The sequence below is a fragment of the Lynx canadensis genome, chromosome B4 (genome assembly GCF_007474595.2).
Source record: "Lynx canadensis isolate LIC74 chromosome B4, mLynCan4.pri.v2, whole genome shotgun sequence".
Lineage (NCBI taxonomy): Eukaryota > Metazoa > Chordata > Mammalia > Carnivora > Felidae > Lynx > Lynx canadensis.
The window spans coordinates 15,919,176-15,936,190 of record NC_044309.1 but is presented as its reverse complement, the minus strand read 5'-3'; the positions used below and the strand labels follow the sequence as shown (position 1 = coordinate 15,936,190).

General features: G+C 40.9%; 1 protein-coding gene across 1 annotated transcript in view; it reads left to right on the top strand.

The window, feature by feature from the left end:
- The first annotated feature begins 10,548 nt into the window (after nt 1–10,548).
- The window catches only part of CUBN (cubilin), a 277,621-nt gene continuing 271,154 nt past the window's right edge, over nt 10,549–17,015 (top strand). Inside the window, exons 1-5 of the mRNA XM_030320462.1 lie at nt 10,549–10,904; nt 11,292–11,421; nt 12,812–12,907; nt 13,461–13,499; nt 16,020–16,121. Of these exons, the coding sequence (XP_030176322.1) occupies nt 10,792–10,904; nt 11,292–11,421; nt 12,812–12,907; nt 13,461–13,499; nt 16,020–16,121 (480 nt within the window). The 5' untranslated portion in view covers nt 10,549–10,791. The remainder of the gene's footprint in view (nt 10,905–11,291; nt 11,422–12,811; nt 12,908–13,460; nt 13,500–16,019; nt 16,122–17,015) is intronic.

The following is a 17,015-nucleotide window of genomic DNA, read 5'->3' as shown; positions in this document are numbered from 1 at the left end:
AAGAAGAGAATGGAGAGGTGTAGGATTTCTTTCTGAGGTGGTGAAAGTGTTCTGGAGTTGTGATGATGGTACAACTCTGAAAACACTAAAAAACATTTAACTGCACACTTAAGTAAGGTGAACTTTATGGTATGTGAATAAAAAATAGAATTACTCTATGACCCAGCAAGAGCACTCCTAGGAATTTATCCAAAGGATACAGGAGTGCTGATTCATAGGGGCACACACACCCCAGTGTTTATAGCAGCGCCATCAATAATAGCCAAAGTATGGGAAGAGCCCAGATATCCATCAGGTGATGAATGGATAAAGAAGATGTGGGGTGTGTGTGTGTGTGTGTATGTTTGTGTGTGTGTAATGGAATACTACTTGGCAATGAGAAAGAATGAAATCTTGCCATTTACAACAACGTGGATGGAACTGGAGGGTATTATGCTAAGTGAAATAAGTCCGTCAGAGAAAGACGTCATTTATTTTCACTCATGTGTGGAACTTGAGAAACTTAACAGAAGACCATGGGAGGAGGGAAGGGGGAAAATAGTTTCAAACAGAGAGGGAGGAAAGCCATAAGGGACTCTTAAATACAGAGAACAAACTGAGGGTTTATGGGGGTGGGGGAGAGGGGAAAATGGGTGTTGGACACTGAGGAGGGCACTTGTTGGGATGAGCACTGGGTGTTGTATGTAAGCAATGAATCATAGGAATCTACTCCCGAAACCAAGCGCACACTGTATACACTGTATGTTAGCTAATGTGACAATAAATTATATTTAAAAATAAATAAATTCTAAAATTTGCCCCCCCAAAAAAAAAGTTGGCATCATGAAAAAGGTGAGAAAAATTTTCAGAATTAAAACATGCTAGAGGTGCCTGAGTGGCTTAGTCAGTTAAGCGTGTGAGTCTTGGTTTCAGCTTGGGTCATGATCTCACAGTTTGTGGGTTTGAGCCCCATGTGGGCTTTGTGCTGACAGCTGTGGAGCCTGCTTGGAATTGTGTGTCCCTCTTTCTCTGCTCCTCCCTTGCTTGTTCTCTATCTCTCAAAAAAAAATAAATAAATAAACATCTGTACAATGTTTGTATCTGTACATTAGTATCTTTTAAAAGAAGAATTAAAAGACACTAAAAAGACTTAATCAAATCCTGGTTTTAAAAAAAGCTCTGAAGATATGTTGGGAACACTTGGAGGAATTTGAATATGGAGTTAGACTGGATTTTAGATGGTTTTGGAAGATTTTTGTTAGTGTTCTTGGATGTTATAATGGCATCGTGAGTCTATAGGGGAATGCAGGTTTATTCTTAGGAGATCAGGTTGACTATGAAAGGGTGAAATGTTATGTATGCAACTTCCTTTACATAGTTTAGAAAAAAATACATACACATGCATATAGATTAAGCAAATATGGCAAAAGAATAAAATAGATTAAATATAGTTGTGGTAAACATATAATGTATTATTGTAATTCTATATGTTTGGTATTTTTCATAATAAAAAAGTTTTCTTAAGGAAAAAGCTACAACAGAAGAAGAGACCACTTTGTGAAAGCAACATAGTACATAAAACAAAAGCATGTAGTAAATATAGCAACCTAATATGACAGAAGCGAGAACAGCCCTGGAAATGGAGTTCACTCTCTTATTGTAGATTTCAAATACTTATAAATCACCATCTTAAATAAGTGAGAGGATAAAATGTTGTTTTAACTGTTCACACTGTTTACATTGTCTTATTCTTTTTTTCTTTTTGCAAGGGGGAAAATGGTATGTGAATTTAGCGTATAAATAATATATGAGTATATATAACTTTATGCAGCTTTGTACAGTTATTGTTAAGGAGACTAGGTGGTGACACTGGATTAGGCTCATGTGAAAAAAGAGGCAAAGACACAATTCTATACTTGTATATCCTATGATTATAACTATGAAATGATTCATCTGAAAATAGACTGCAATCAAGTAATAGATAAGGGTTACAAGAGAGTAATTGAATTTCTAAGTTTTCTGGTTTATACTTTGCAAATTGAATATAGTACAGTTACATTACTTTTATAATTAAAAACTTTCTTTATTTCAAAAGCAGTACTTGATTCCAAGTCTCAACCGTGGAGTCTGGTCATTTAAGCTGGCTTGGAAGTCACTGCTCACTGCTTCATTTGCATTGTGATGGTGCATAATACAGTCTCCTCCCCAGACTCCCCCCTGCCCCTTCCCCTCCTCAAACAGAGGCTGCATCTTAACCTGTTCTGTTTCCTCAGCACCTCTCTCAGCTGCTGACAAATGGTGGGTCCCTAATAAATAATTGTCCAGTTAATCTGACTTGAATATGAGTGTGCTGCATTTCACAGCAGAATCGTTATGGTTTTTGATGACTTGGGGAATCGTTGGAATCATTCTGTCAGTCAGCCTAAATAAGAAAAACACATTAGGTTTTATATGAAAAGTATTTAATACCAGAAAACTCCTAGGGAATTGTTTATGCCTCCTATAAACATAGTCTAGGAATTGTTGACAAAACCTGATTTAGCAGTATTTCTGTAATAAATATAGCCAAGCTTCTATAAAACACACACACACACACACACACACACACACACACACACAAAGGGACAAAGGCTTTGATTTTTATAGATCTTGGAATAAGGGCACTGAAAAAGACCGAGAGGTGAGGTCATCTCATCCTTCTTCCTGCCCGGATGACAACACTTTGTATCTTCCCACAGATCTGTGTGGCACTTCAATTAACGAATCTCCTGGGAATGATGGTGCTTGGTCAGGCATCAGCCGTGTGAAAACACTCCTCCCATGATAAATCACATCAATGAAGCAAAGCCTCCCATTGCCAGAGAAAGATGCTTCTGTGTGCTTCTCCACGATTAGAAGTACAAGAGGCGGAATTCTGTAGTGTGCCAATGTCCCCAAAGTCGTCTTTTTCTCCCTGCCCCCGCTCAGTGGTGACAGGCTCACCTCACTTGCTCTCCTCCTCCATCCTACACAAAATATTGTAACAAAACTGCATTTCCCCCTTTTCAAAGGATCGGACCCAATGCAAGTTGCAATTGCCGCCTACGCGTCCCTCACATCCATTGTTGGTGCAATCTGGCATTTTCCTCTGACAGTGGTATGAACCACGGTGTCTGAATCTTCCACTCCGCTGCCTTGTTCAGGGAATTTCAGGAGTCACCAATTAGAAAACTTATTTTGTTCTTTTTAGGTTACCTTGGAAAAGGAATGTCAGGAGGGTTTACCCATGGTACTCACCAAAGGTAACCTCCATGTCACTGCTTCACACCTTCATGGAAATAAGTTCAGATGAATCCGGTGACGTGCTGAAATCCTGGTAGGTAGAGGCTTTTGGAGGTAGAGAAAGCTGTGTTGTTTCCTCAGTGGCTTTTGGAGCCACCAATCCTAGCAATTTATGTTGCCTCTGGTATGTGCCTTATCTTTGACCAGTCCTCATCTCACAAGGACACAAGAGCCCCTCGTACATATTTTACATTTTCTAGAATAGGTGACACGAGGTTGAGTTAACATGCAGATTGTATGTGTCTGTGTGTGTGTGCCTCTGTCATTCACACCCCTGGAGCTGTAGTCCTGTGTTACATTCCTTCCTCTAGATATGAATTTTCTTGTAATATCCTTCCTGGTTATGTAGGGATTATCATACTTTTAAAAAATCTGGAAAAAAAAAAAAAAAAAAAACCAACCCAGGGAAGTCTTCCAAACTCTCAACAATGTGTAAATCTACCTTCTTAGGAAAATCTCTGCCAAACCTGAATTATTCAAATGGTAATGATTAACTCATAATTCTTTCCCATTCTACTCAAGGATAATTGCAACCATCATCGTAATGAGTGTGGAGAACAAATGCCTGGATTATGTTCCCTGAGTCAAGACCACACTGCTTTCAAAAAGATCAGTTCATCACAGTAGTGGATTTGGTAATTTCCTGGGAGGTAATGCATTTCCCATAAAATGAGCAAATGAATGGTTTTAAACTTACACCAATTTCCATAATTATTTTATGTAATCCTTCATGAAAATTGAATAGACAATTGGAACAATATTGTATTGCCTTGAAATTTTGTAGAAAGTCACAAAACTAGCATATGTAAATGTGCCTTTTAAGCAAAGTTATGTCCCTGAAAAAGAGAATGAGTTAAGTGTCGTAAAGCTTACAAGAGATCATTATATTCACCAGTGTTTCCATTAATGGCTAAAAATGCAGATTAATTCTACAGTGTTTTCTTTTAAACTGATATGAAAATTAAAAGGGACCAAAGAATGCAGTAAAGGCAGATTGGAGCTATAAAATGAGATGGGAACGAGACACAGGATGTGAGAATCTAGCCCTTCTTCCAAAGACCTCTGTTTTTCACCCTGCTCCTCACTCCCACACTGATCAAGCCCTCCACAGATAAGTTCAGCTGGCCTGCCAGAAACACCACACCAGTGTTATTTCACTCAAGACATAAGAGCAGCTCTCTGGATTAAATCACACATTTTCAACCTGCCACTTGAGATCCTCAGTCAATGCCCCCACCTTTACCCAGCCACCTTTCTCCAAAAGAGAAAGAACCTCTATGTCTATAAATCTGCCTAGATTAGGTTTAGGACCTCTCTTTCAGTTTGGTACATCCTGTTTCTCTAATAGCATATTGGTATATATTTTGTCCCCGTTGTCATGCACATCTTTATAATGTTGTGCTATTAGAGCTTTCTAGATGTGTACATATGCCTGTATTACAAACTACAGGAGGTCATGACCTTTACTTCTTTGAATTTTCCTCATTGCTGAGAATGTCATAATGTCCGCAGTAAGTGCTTATTTAGCATTATTAAGACTATAAAACAATGGAATTTGGATGAAGCTGGTAGGAATGAAAAATGAGCCTCGGTATATAAAGTAACAGCAGAATTACATTAACGTAGCATTGTGCTCTCCAGGAATTTGGAGAAAAGATAGAAAGCAAGGGTCTAAATAAAGTTTACACACTTAGCAGTAAAATTTCCCGCCAACTTTCCTCATCCCTGTATAAAGCTAGAGGATTTGTTTTTTCTGAAGAAAGTGAATGTCCCCAGGGGAAAAATACCTTCAAAAATGGACATTTGGAGTTCCTCCGTGAAATTACCTCAGGTTGCTGTTGGTCACCCCCATGCTAAAACTTACTGGTTACGAACACCATCCATGCACACAGAGCTTATCATCCACCCTTTAGTGTTTTATGCTTAAATTTAAATGGACACAAAAGGATCAATAGGTATTTGAGGAAAGCCTCCAACACAGAATAGAAAGACCTAACAAGCAAATAGGAGAAAAAGAGCTTAGAGAAACCAGAGACCATGTGGTAAACAGGAGAAAGCTTCAGAAAAGCAACTATAATATTTTTCAAGTAATACGAGATGTTATAACTATGAAACAAGAATAAGAAAGCATTTTTAAAATTAAAAATAGGAAAGTTTTTAAAATAAGAATCTTAAAGATAAATCCAAAAAACTTCATGACGTAGAACCAAAGAAGATAAAGAATTAGAAAATAGAAAAGAAAGTTATGAAAAGTTAGGTCAATCTAAGAAATAGATTGGAGAATGGAAATAAAGGTGCATTTGGAGACCACGTGACTCCTTATTGAGTGAAGATGCCCTCACCCCCCTGGGGGAGGAAAGGAGGATCTTTGTAAAATGCAGATTCAGATTCAGTGAGTCCAAGACTGAACCTGAGAGTTTTGCATTTCTGACAAGCTCCTGGCTGATACCTGTGCTGGGTCTGTGGATCACGCTCTGAGTAAGTAGCAAGGCTGTAGTTTGGGCCATCTCTGGATCGATCTTCTCTGCACCCATCGCGAATGACTAAACCACTTGCAGAGTGAAGCCGTGGGACAGCAGTGCATGGCAGGTGTCCCTCAGATCTCTGTGCTTCCAAATCTGAACTCAGGGTATTCTCTCCAAAACCTCATCCCCCCGATTATTCTCTCTTATTCGATTATCAACACCTCTGTCCTTCTAATTTCTCAAACAAGAAACCTGAACACCAACCCCTCCCTCTTAACTGTCCCAGTACTTCTATTTCCTAAATATTTATTGCACTGTGTCCCGCTCTCTCTGCCACTGCATCCAGTGGGGCCTTCCCAGTTCATGGCTCCTTAACTGTGTACACCATCGTCCTCACAAGCTCTGGGTCCGAGACTTGTCTCTGCGGGAATGCTTGTTAAATACAAACGTGACCATGTTAATTAATCTCCTGCCTGAAACACTCTCATAATTCTTCATTATTTAAAATAATGGGGCTCATTGCAATGACATTTCAAAGTCCTTCTTGATATGACTTCTGGTCCATTTTAGAAATTTCATCTCCCACAGACCCACACTGCTCTGGTCCCGTTGACTTCTTTTCTAACTTAGAAAAGTTGACTTCTTTTCTAACTGGGTGTCCATTTTCTCTGAAACTCCCAGTCCTATTAGTTTGCCTGGAGAACTGTTCATTCTGTAAGACACAGCTGGTCTCCAGGGAAACCTGCATTGCTCTTCCCAGGCAGAGTTAATTCTCTTTCCTATTAGTGTTTTTCTTTTTCTTTTTTTTTTCTTTTTTGTCCTTATCAGTGTCCTGACTACAGTGATCCCTTGTTAACCAGCAGTTTTCCTCATGTGAAATTTTAGCATATTGGGCTTTTTCTCCACGTATGTTTTTGATGACCACAGGGTTTTCGTTTGTTCATTGTGTTGGGAATTACTAAGAAGGGTGGGGACTGAGGATTCAGAATAGAAGAAGGGGGTGAAGCAGATGACACACAGAAGGAACAAAGGTTGTACGTCTTGGAGAAGTTAAAGGAGGAAGAAAGGAAAAGACAGTTCTGAGTCTTACAACTGGATTCTGGCGGTTCTGTCAGGGGAGAAAGAGGGAGAAGAGGGAGGTGAGACTTCTGTAAGAATTGCTGTGGAGCCCTAGGGAGAGGTAGGGAAGCCAGACCGAGAGGCAGGTTTGGGAGGGGTGTAGATTAGCTGCACGCCACACAGCATGCTACACTCCTAACTCCATAGACTGCACTCGAGGTCACACCGATGCATGTCTCTGTTCTGGAATCCTCTTCCAAAAGACGAGGGATGAGACCCCACTGACTTTCCTTGTACCCAAGATTTTAAAATCGACTGTGAATTCTTCTATCACTTCTTATTTTAACGAACCCAAACCCAAGTGGTGGGAGAGGAAGGAGAGGTATTATTATATTTATTTACATGGCAATAGCGCTTTCTATTTAGTGGAGAAGTATTTATGTGCCAAGAGACTGAATGTGCTAAACACTTTATACACCTCCAGTGCTATGATGATTATCTTTCTCCTGATGAAGAAACGGGGCCACATGGTTAGGAAGCGATGGAGCCCTTGAACCCAGATGAGTGAGCTTCAGACCCCATGTTCGTAACCCTTCAACCACATGGTGTCCCCCTAGATATGACTGTGAAGGGAAGAATCCACAATGTATTTCATTTGTTTTCCTGTCGATTTTATAGTGTGGCTAATACGTAAAGGGCACATCTAGGCTTTGTGGAATGCATTCTGGATTAGGGAGGAAATGGGAGGTTTGCTAGTCAATGAAAGACAGGGTTTCAGGTCCATAGAAAGTTTACCTTGGGGGAGGGAAGAGGGGTGATTATTCACCTTCTGAGTCTGAAGGTCTTGGATTCTAAGATTATTTTAATTTCTCTTTCCTGAAGAAATTCCAAATAAGGCAAGTAAATAGAATGCATGCGAATGCTGTGGAAACAGCAATTGATTTTTATATTTTTATATTGCTTCCCCAAGTCATCATATGCAGATGGTCTGACTTGTCTACTGATCTCAGCTAGAGCTGAGTAGGTGAGCTGGATGTAAAATTCCCCCTCACCAAGTCACTCAGAGCTTGTGAGGATATTTCTTTCTTGTTTTGTTTCTGTTTTTGTTGTGTGTGTGTGTTTTCCTATAGTGAGAGACGATTAGGATTGTATGCCCAGATCGGGAGCAAAGAAATTATCTTTACTCTGTTTAATAATAAGCACATTAGTACCCCAGGAAAATCCTATAAAACAGGAAGTTCTTATCGAGATCATGCTGCAGACCTTTTCGATTGCAAGAAAAGATTTGCCGAGTACAATGATCTTCAGGAAAATACAATCATGAAAACAGTTATGTTCATAGCTCAGTGGAACAGAAATGTCCTTTGTGTTGGAAGATTGGAACCCGTCTTATTTCGTCTGGTTCTAAGTTGACAAATATTTCACCAGGTCAAGCTTCCCCCCTACCCCTACCCCCAAGTTGTGGAGGTTTTAAACAAAATTGGGACAAATGTAACTTTATTTTTTAAAAAAATTTTTTTTTCAACGTTTATTTATTTTTGGGACAGAGAGAGACAGAGCATGAACGGGGGAGGGGCAGAGAGAGAGGGAGACACAGAATCGGAAACAGGGTCCAGGCTCTGAGCCATCAGCCCAGAGCCCGACGCGGGGCTCGAACTCACAGACCGCGAGATCGTGACCTGGCTGAAGTCGGACGCTTAACCGACTGTGCCACCCAGGCGCCCCGGGACAAATGTAACTTTAAAAGAACGTATTCAACTGGAGATACCATTTATTGTATTATGCCCCTCGCTTAAAACAAACAAAATAACAAGAAAACTCATTGCGTGACCTCAGTACCCGTCTCAAGTAAACAACATCTTGCCAGTTAGTTTTTGTGGCTATGTTTGAATAGAACAGGTGTGAAGCAGTGTTACGTTTCTTCATAGTATCAAGTATACCACTTTCTTTAAGGGGGCAGTTTTATGTAGATACTATCTAAAATTTCAGATGGCACCCCCAAGTTTTTCACAGACTCTTTTTCTAAATTTTTGAAAACAATGAGCCTACATGCAAAGCAGCCTTTTATTTCTCCTATAGCAACAGATTCCCATTCCATCTTTCTAATTCTGGTTACAATTTTTTTTGAGTTTATTTATTTATTTTGAGGGAGGGAGAGAGAGGGGAGGAGATGGGGGGGGTGGAGAGAGAGAGAGAATATGAGTGGAGGAGGGGCAGAGAGAGAGAGAGAGAGAGAAAGAGAGAGAGTCTCAAGCCGGCTCTGCACCATCAGCACAGAGCCAGATGTGGGGCTTGAACCGATGAACTGTGAGATCATGACCTGAGGTGAAATCAAGAGCCAGATGCTTAACCAACTGAGCCTACCAGGCGCCCCTGGTTTCAATTCTTTTTAAGTGTAAAATATACATAACATAAAATTTATCATTTTAATCATTTTTAAAGTTCAGTGGCATTACATACATTCTCGTTGTTGGGCACTGGTCACCTGCATCCATCTCCAGAACCTTCTTTCATCTTTCCAAAGTGAAACTCTGTACCCATTAAACAATAACTCCCCATTTCCCTCCCCCGACCCCAGGGAACCACTGTGCTACATTCTGTCTCTATGCATTTGACTATTTGAGGTTCTTTGTGGCAATGGAATCATACAGTATTTGTCCTTTTGTGTCTGGCTTATTTCACTTAGCATGATGTCCTCAAGGTTCACCCGCGTTGTAGTGGGTGTTCATTTGGGTTGCTTCCATATTTTGGCCATTGTGAGTAAGCTGCTACAAACATGGGTGTACAAATATCTCTTTGAGTCTCTCTCTGTCTTTTTTTTTTTTCAGTTATTTTGGGTACATACCCAGATGTGGAATTGTTAGATCACGAGGTAATTCTGTTTAATTTTTTCAGGAATTGCCATACTGTTTTGTAGTGATTGCACCATTTTACATCCTCACGAAGAGCACACAAGGGCTCAGCTTTCTCCACATCCTCACCAAGACTTTTGTTTTGTTTGTTTGTTTGTTTGTTTGTCTTGGTAGTAGCCATTGTAATGGCTGTGAAGTAGGGTCTCCTTGTGGGTTTGATTTACATTTCCCTAATGAATAGTGATGTTGGTGGTCTTTTCATGTGCTCTTCGGCAATTTGTACATCTTCCTCCGAGAAATGCCTATTTTCTTTACCCATTTCAAAACTAGGTTATTTTTTGTTTTTGTTAAGTTATGGGAACTCTTTATGCATTGTGGATATTAGCCTCTTATCATATATATAACTAGTAAATATTTTTTCCCATTCTGTGAGTTGCCTTTTCACTGTGTTGATGGTGTCCCTTGGGAAACAAAAGTTTTTTTGTTTTTTTTTTTTCATTTTGAAGCATCCAACTTATCAATTTTTTGTTGTTGTTGTTGCCTTTGCTTTTGGTGTCATATCCAAAAAACATCAGTGCCAAGTCAAATGTCGTGAAGCTTTCCCCCTTTGTTTTCTTCTAAGAGTGTTAGCTCCTGTATTTAGGGATTTGATTAATTTTGAGTCCGTTTTTGTATATGGTGTAAAGTATGGTCCAACCTCATTTTTTTTGCATGTGGATATCCAGTTGTTTTAGTATCATTTGCTGAAAGGGTGTCTACTTTGTTTTAATGTTTATTAAAGGTAGCTGCTTCTGAAGCGAGGATTGTTTTAGTGGATGTTTCCAAAGCAGTTCGTTACTGTCTCAAAGGTCACACAGATAATGATTAAATTGTGCATCACTTGAAGGTAGATTTTGACCTCTCACAAGTTGAAGAGTACTGAAGATCTAAGATCATTTACCTCCCTCAGGAAGGAAAAGTAACACAGCCTTGCAGGGCAAAGAAGAGAGGACTGAAAAGTTGCAGGATATTCCACAGGCCAAAGTACATCTGCCTGGTTTGCTTTCTCTAAAATCCCACACTTGGCTGGACTGGCTTCCTTCTTACCTGACAACCTAGGAGGGTTGGTGAGGAATATGTCCTCACCTTTTCTATGGAGTTTGGTTATTTTGGTGACATTTGCTGAATCAAATGGGGAAGTTGGAGAGCTCGTGCTGCAGAGACAGAAAAGAAATACTGACCTCCAACAGTAAGTAGACACGTGCATCATTGCTGCCGAGGGTGTAGGGCAGTGGGGTCATTAGTTTCTACAAATAGCCAGATAAGCAAAGGTATAATTTTTCTTGAGGAAAACAATGATGTTAAAAGCAAATAGGGAAGAACATTGAGACTGATGTATGGGATTATCTTCTTGTACGTATATTATTCACTTACCATTTTGCAAACAAGGCAAGTATGCAATTAGTAGATGTCTCTAGGAAATTTGCAGGGAAAAAAATGGCAGGTGAGCAGGGAGAATGTGGTTGAGTTGACCACATGGCAAATGTGTATACAGTCTATGTATATTCAGTGAGAAACTTTGTTGTTTAAAATTATATGCTAATTATTGATGCATTCTCTGGTTTGATTTATATAGGCCTCGAATGGCTGCAGAGAAGGGAAATCTAGTGTTTCTTACAGGGTCTGCTCAAAACATTGAATTTCGAACTGGATCCCTGGGAAAAATTAAATTAAATGATGAAGACCTCGGCCAATGTTTACATCAGGTAATGCAATGGAAATATATTGAAGTAATTTTGTATATCTGCATATGGTCACTTAATTCAAGAGGTCTATATGAATCCATACCTTAAATCTTTAGCCCAGGGAACATAACCAGAGGTGAGATAAGTCCTAGTGAAGAAACAATGCCCTAAGGTTAATGATGAGCAGGAGTAATTCTAGTAGGAAGTGGCTCATTGGGTGGGTTTATGTCCTCTAATCCAGAGAAGGTACACAGGGTGGTACAGGAGACTCCTTCTCATGAGGATCAAGGAAGGAGAGGGGCCAGAGAAAGGTTTGGATGTGACATTTTACTTCTGCCAGAGAACAGAATTGGTCAATTATTCTCTTGCCTTACTGAGTGTTTTCAGTGTTCATTGTTTAGTAAATCATGCTGGTATATCCTTTGTAATGTTGAAAGCTGACATTATTTAGAGCTTTCTATGGGCTATCCATTGTGCTCAGCACTGGTGTGCATTACCTCCTCCAACCCCCACCACTACCCTACGAGTTTGGCTTTATTATTTAAAAATTTTTCTTTTAATGTTTATTTATTTTTGAGAGAGAGAAAGACAAAGAGTATGAGCAGGGGAGGGGCAGAGAGAGAGGGAGACACAGAATCTTTAGCAGGCTCCAGGCTCTGAGCTGTCAACCCAGAGCCTGATGCGGGGCTCAAACCCACGAACCACGAGATCATGACTTGAGCCAAAGTCGGACTCTTAATCAACTGAGCCACCCAGGAGACCCCAGCTTTATTATCACCCCATTTGTAAGGGAGGTAAAGGAAACTTTCAGCAGCACAGCAACTTGCCCAAGGACACCCAGTAAATGACTGAGTCAAGATTTCTTTTTTTTTATAAATTTTTTTTTTCAACGTTTATTTATTTTTTTTGGGACAGAGAGAGACAGAGCATGAACAGGGGAGGGGCAGAGAGAGAGGGAGACACAGAATCGGAAACAGGCTCCAGGCTCCGAGCCATCAGCCCAGAGCCTGACGCGGGGCTCGAACTCACGGACCGCGAGATCGTGACCTGGCTGAAGTCGGACGCTTAACCGACTGCGCCACCCAGGCGCCCCAGAGTCAAGATTTCAAACGCAAGCAGTCTGATTCCACGCCAGGCCTCTTAACAAGCACTCCAAATTGTTATGAGAAAAAATGCAAATGGAAAGTACCTTGATAATGTTGTTCCTGAAAGGGGTAAATGGAATTATGCCATGGCTATTTTAGTCTGGAATTTATTATACATGGTATTGTTTTGAATTTTATAATGATGGGCAAGATCTTAGTGTTTAAAATAGAACGGTACTCAAATTTTAAAAATTTTGTATCTGTAACATACGCATGATCTTTTCGCTAGCAAGCATTCTCCTCCTCCTTTTTCTTTTTAAAATTAGATCCAGAAAAACAAAGATGATATTACAAGTTTAAAAAGGAGTGCTGTCAGTCTGCCTCAGAATATCTCCAGTCAAATCCATCAGCTTAATTCTAAGGTAAGTCTGACATCGACATCATTAGAGTAAATAGCTCTCCTTCATTCAACTTTGTGAGCATCCATTTCTGCAGGCGATATACCAACTTTGGGTCCTCTTTAGAAATTTAGCATTGTGATGATGAACTTTCTGGTTAAATGACACAGCTCTAACAGGGCACGTAGAGGTAGCGATGGGCAGAAGGTTGACAATGCTGTGACAAGAACTTGTCGCATATGTAAGTCTTGCTCCCGCTCTGATAGAAGCTTCTTATTGGTGAAGTGGATGAATCACTGTCGTTTATGAAAATCCCATCACTGTGTGCAGAGGAGCAATGAATCAACTCATCAGTGGGTTGTAATTTTTTTTTTAATGCCTTAAAAAAACAATGTTTATGATAGAAGAGAGTAGAAAGGAGGGAAGCCTGGAGGAGAGAGGGATGGGGAGGGGAAAAGCAATAAAAAAGGAGCAGACAGACCAAGCGAGCCCCCAGCAGAGGGTGTTAGGAAAATAGGCCAGGGGACAGTAGCACATGTGAAATGCTAACCAATGCTTTCTCTTCCTCACCGCTTAGCTTGCGGATCTGGAGAGAAAATTTCAAAGCCTACAGCAGGTAAGTCCCATAACTACCACTTGGCTGACATCTTTCACTGGAAATGTGCTGGTACCACTGATGGAGCTACATTCTCACCTGAGGGTAGATGGGTGATCCGTATCAAGGACTTGGCTCTTTCCCGTGATCCAATTCTCATCGCCGTTTATGCCGCCCAGGACATAGATGAGGAAGCCAAGCATCACATCAAGTGACCGGCCCCGGGTACCTGGGCATGTGAAGCATGTGAGCATGTGAAACCTTCTGAGTTCAGCATTTCACGTGCTCTGCCTCTTAACGTTGTCATTCTTTGACCATGTTATGTGGGCGTAAGTGTGACCACCCAACTTGCTGATGTGTTGAAAGGCTGTGCATCTTCTCCAACATTAAACTCAGAGGCTTGGGGTGTATCAACAAAATAGTTCAAACTTTCTTACAGGTACATTTGCTGGTAATTAAATTTGAGCAGTTTCTTCGAGCAACCCTTCCATGACTTCACTAGTACATGTTTGTAAACTAGTCCTTGTAATTTTAGACTTCTCACCTGTTCTGAAGTTGGCTGGTGTTTTTAAGATTTTCATAGGAGCTACAACCTTCTACCCAGAGAAATGCACAGAACGTCCCCATATTAAAATTTTTGAATAAAAGTAAAGAGATTCCAGGGGTGCCGGGTGGCTCAGTCGGTTAAGCATCCGACTTTGGCTCAGGTCATGAGCTCATGGTTCCTGGGTTCGAGCCCGGCATCGGACTCTGTGCTGATAGCTTGGAGTCCGGAACCTGCTTCAGATTCTGTGTCTCCCTCTCTCTCTGCCCCTCCCCACTGTGTTCTGTCTCTCTCTCTCTCAAAAATAAATAAAATGTTAAAAAAAATTTTAAATAAAAATAAAGTAAGGAGATTCCAGGTTAAGAATCCCTGTTCTAATATTCTGGGTCTGTTGTGATGATGCTTCAAGTGCTGCTCTCTACTTTGGTGTTTTAAATTTGGCAGGCAAGTTCACGTATGTATTCTCTTCCTGATCTTGATAATCAATTGCCCCTCAACCTTTATCTTCTTAGGGAGTAGTTGAATGAATGAAACAAGCAAGGAATCATACCTGTCCAGAAGACACAGTGCTAGAGTTTCCAGTCTCCTAGAGTGCTTCATTATTCCTGTGAAAGGTCAAGAGCTGGAGGCCATGGTCAAATTACTTCAGACTGTGTCCCTTTCCCCACCCCCCAGGAGGAATTTTTTAATGATTTTTGGATATAAATGCCTTTTATGCATTCCAATAGGTCAACGCTCTCTGGGTACAATAGTTAGCCATCGTTCCCCATTGTCTTCCTCCTGGCTGCTTACTGATTCCATTTCCTGCTGGGCCCCCATAGGCTTTTGAGTTTTAAAGCCCCAGACAACGTTGCTTTTGTATGCCAGAAAACTTCTAATGAGTTGTGGTTAATTTCCTTAAGAGTGTCCTCTGACAAAGAGGGCTAATTGTGGTACTGGCACAAAGATAGATGGACTAATGAAAGAAAACAGACTCCAGAAAGAGACCCCCACATGCATGGTCACCTGACTTTTGACAAAGGAAGAGAGAGATGGTTTGGCTATAAATGGTGCTTAGTCAGTGGGCAACCCTCTGGCTCTCAGTTTCATCTGTAAAATGAGGGGAACAGACATGACTTTCTCTGTGAGTCACTGAAAAAAAAAAGAATGTAGTAATTACTTTGCCCCTGTTTAAAAACTTTAACTTTTAAAAATTTATTTTTTCGCCCCATTTTTAGAGAATTAGACTATGATTAGGTGAAGTTAATAAAATAGGTTTTCTTGCACAATCGCATGTCCTCTCTAAAGAAGTTTTCTTTCCCCCCAGAGGTATTACAAAGTTTATGAGATTGGAACTGGTAGCTGACATATGGGAAGATTCTCCAGGTCATATAGACAAAGGCAGGTCTGTTTGTGACTCTGGTCTGAAAGTCGTCACGTGGGCACAGGAGTGGAGGGTGTATATAAGCCCGCATTTCAAATAAAGGGACTCAGGGTGAGAAGAGTTCAGCCATCTTTACCCATGGGAGGACGGGTGACAGCAAAAGATGATCAGATTTCACATGCTTATCTGGAGGTACCAAAGATAAGAATAACAAAAAAAGAACCGGAATTTCCATTTGGTTTTCTTAGTACAATAGGAATGTCCATTATTATTCCCAGTCTGAAATCTTGACTCTTGTCCACCAACGTATGTTTCCCAGGTGAACAATGCTTTTCCAAAGAGTGGAGCGAGCATCTTCTCCCCTTGTGCCTCATCCCATCCCTGGCTAAATGCTTCTAAATAGCGAAGGAACATGCGTAGACTGAAAATGTGAAACACTTTGTTGTTGCTGTTGTTTTTCATGAGAGAGTTGATTAGGAGAAGAACTTGGGTAATTGCTTTAAAGTATGGAGGCTGAGTCTCCCTGGAGGAGGAGTGGAATGTGCTTTACATGCGCACCTGCCCTGAAACATGCCTTTCTTTGCTGTCTGCTGAGAGTACGATGGTCTCGCTGACTGCCCTGTCTTTGTTTCAGATGGTCGACGAAAAGGTCTGCAGCAGCAACCCCTGCCAAAATGGTGGGACCTGCCTCAATCTTCACAATTCCTTTGTTTGCATCTGCACCTCACAGTGGGAGGTGAGTCACTCCATCTTTGGTTGAAAATGCTGGTGAGTCAGCATCAGTGGTTTCTTTGGAAGCATTCAGACATGTTTCATTCTCCATCTGAAGTTTCTAGGATTCTGTGGTCTCCTGAATCAAATGACTTACACCAAGAATGCCAAAATCCAAACGGTGGTGAGCATGATTATATAACCCACTGAACATTAAGCCGTCTTAAGGAGGGGATCACTGGGGCGCCTGGGTGGCGCAGTCGGTTAAGCGTCCGACTTCAGCCAGGTCACGATCTCGCGGTCCGTGAGTTCGAGCCCCGCGTTGGGCTCTGGGCTGATGGCTCAGAGCCTGGAGCCTGTTTCCGATTCTGTGTCTCCCTCTCTCTCTGCCCCTCCCCCATTCATGCTCTGTCTCTCTCTGTCCCAAAAATAAATAAATGTTGAAAAAAAAAATTAAAAAAAAAAAAACATAAAAAAAAAAGGAGGGGATCACTTGGCTGCATAGCTACATGGGAGGGCGTGATATATTGGCTAGCATCAATTTAAATTGTTCAGCACTGAAAGTACTAAATGAATCTTTAAAAAAATTGTTTCTTGAGAGAGAGAGAGAGTGCATGCATGCGTGCTCAAGCTCATAAGCAGAGAGGGGCAGGAGAGAGGGGGACAGAGGATCCAAAGCCAGCTCGGTGATGGCAGCAGAGACCCTGAACTAGGGGCGAAAATGTTCCTGACATGTGCATTAAAAAAAAATTAAGTGAATATTTCCAGGCATAGCTTCACAGTCACATGAGGATTACTTTGTATAAGGATTTGCCTAAGTTTTTTTTTTTTTTTTATGTTTATTTATTTTTGAGAGAGAGAGAAAGAGACAGAGAGAGAGCGAGAGAGAGAGCATGGGCACATGTCGGGGAGGGGCAGA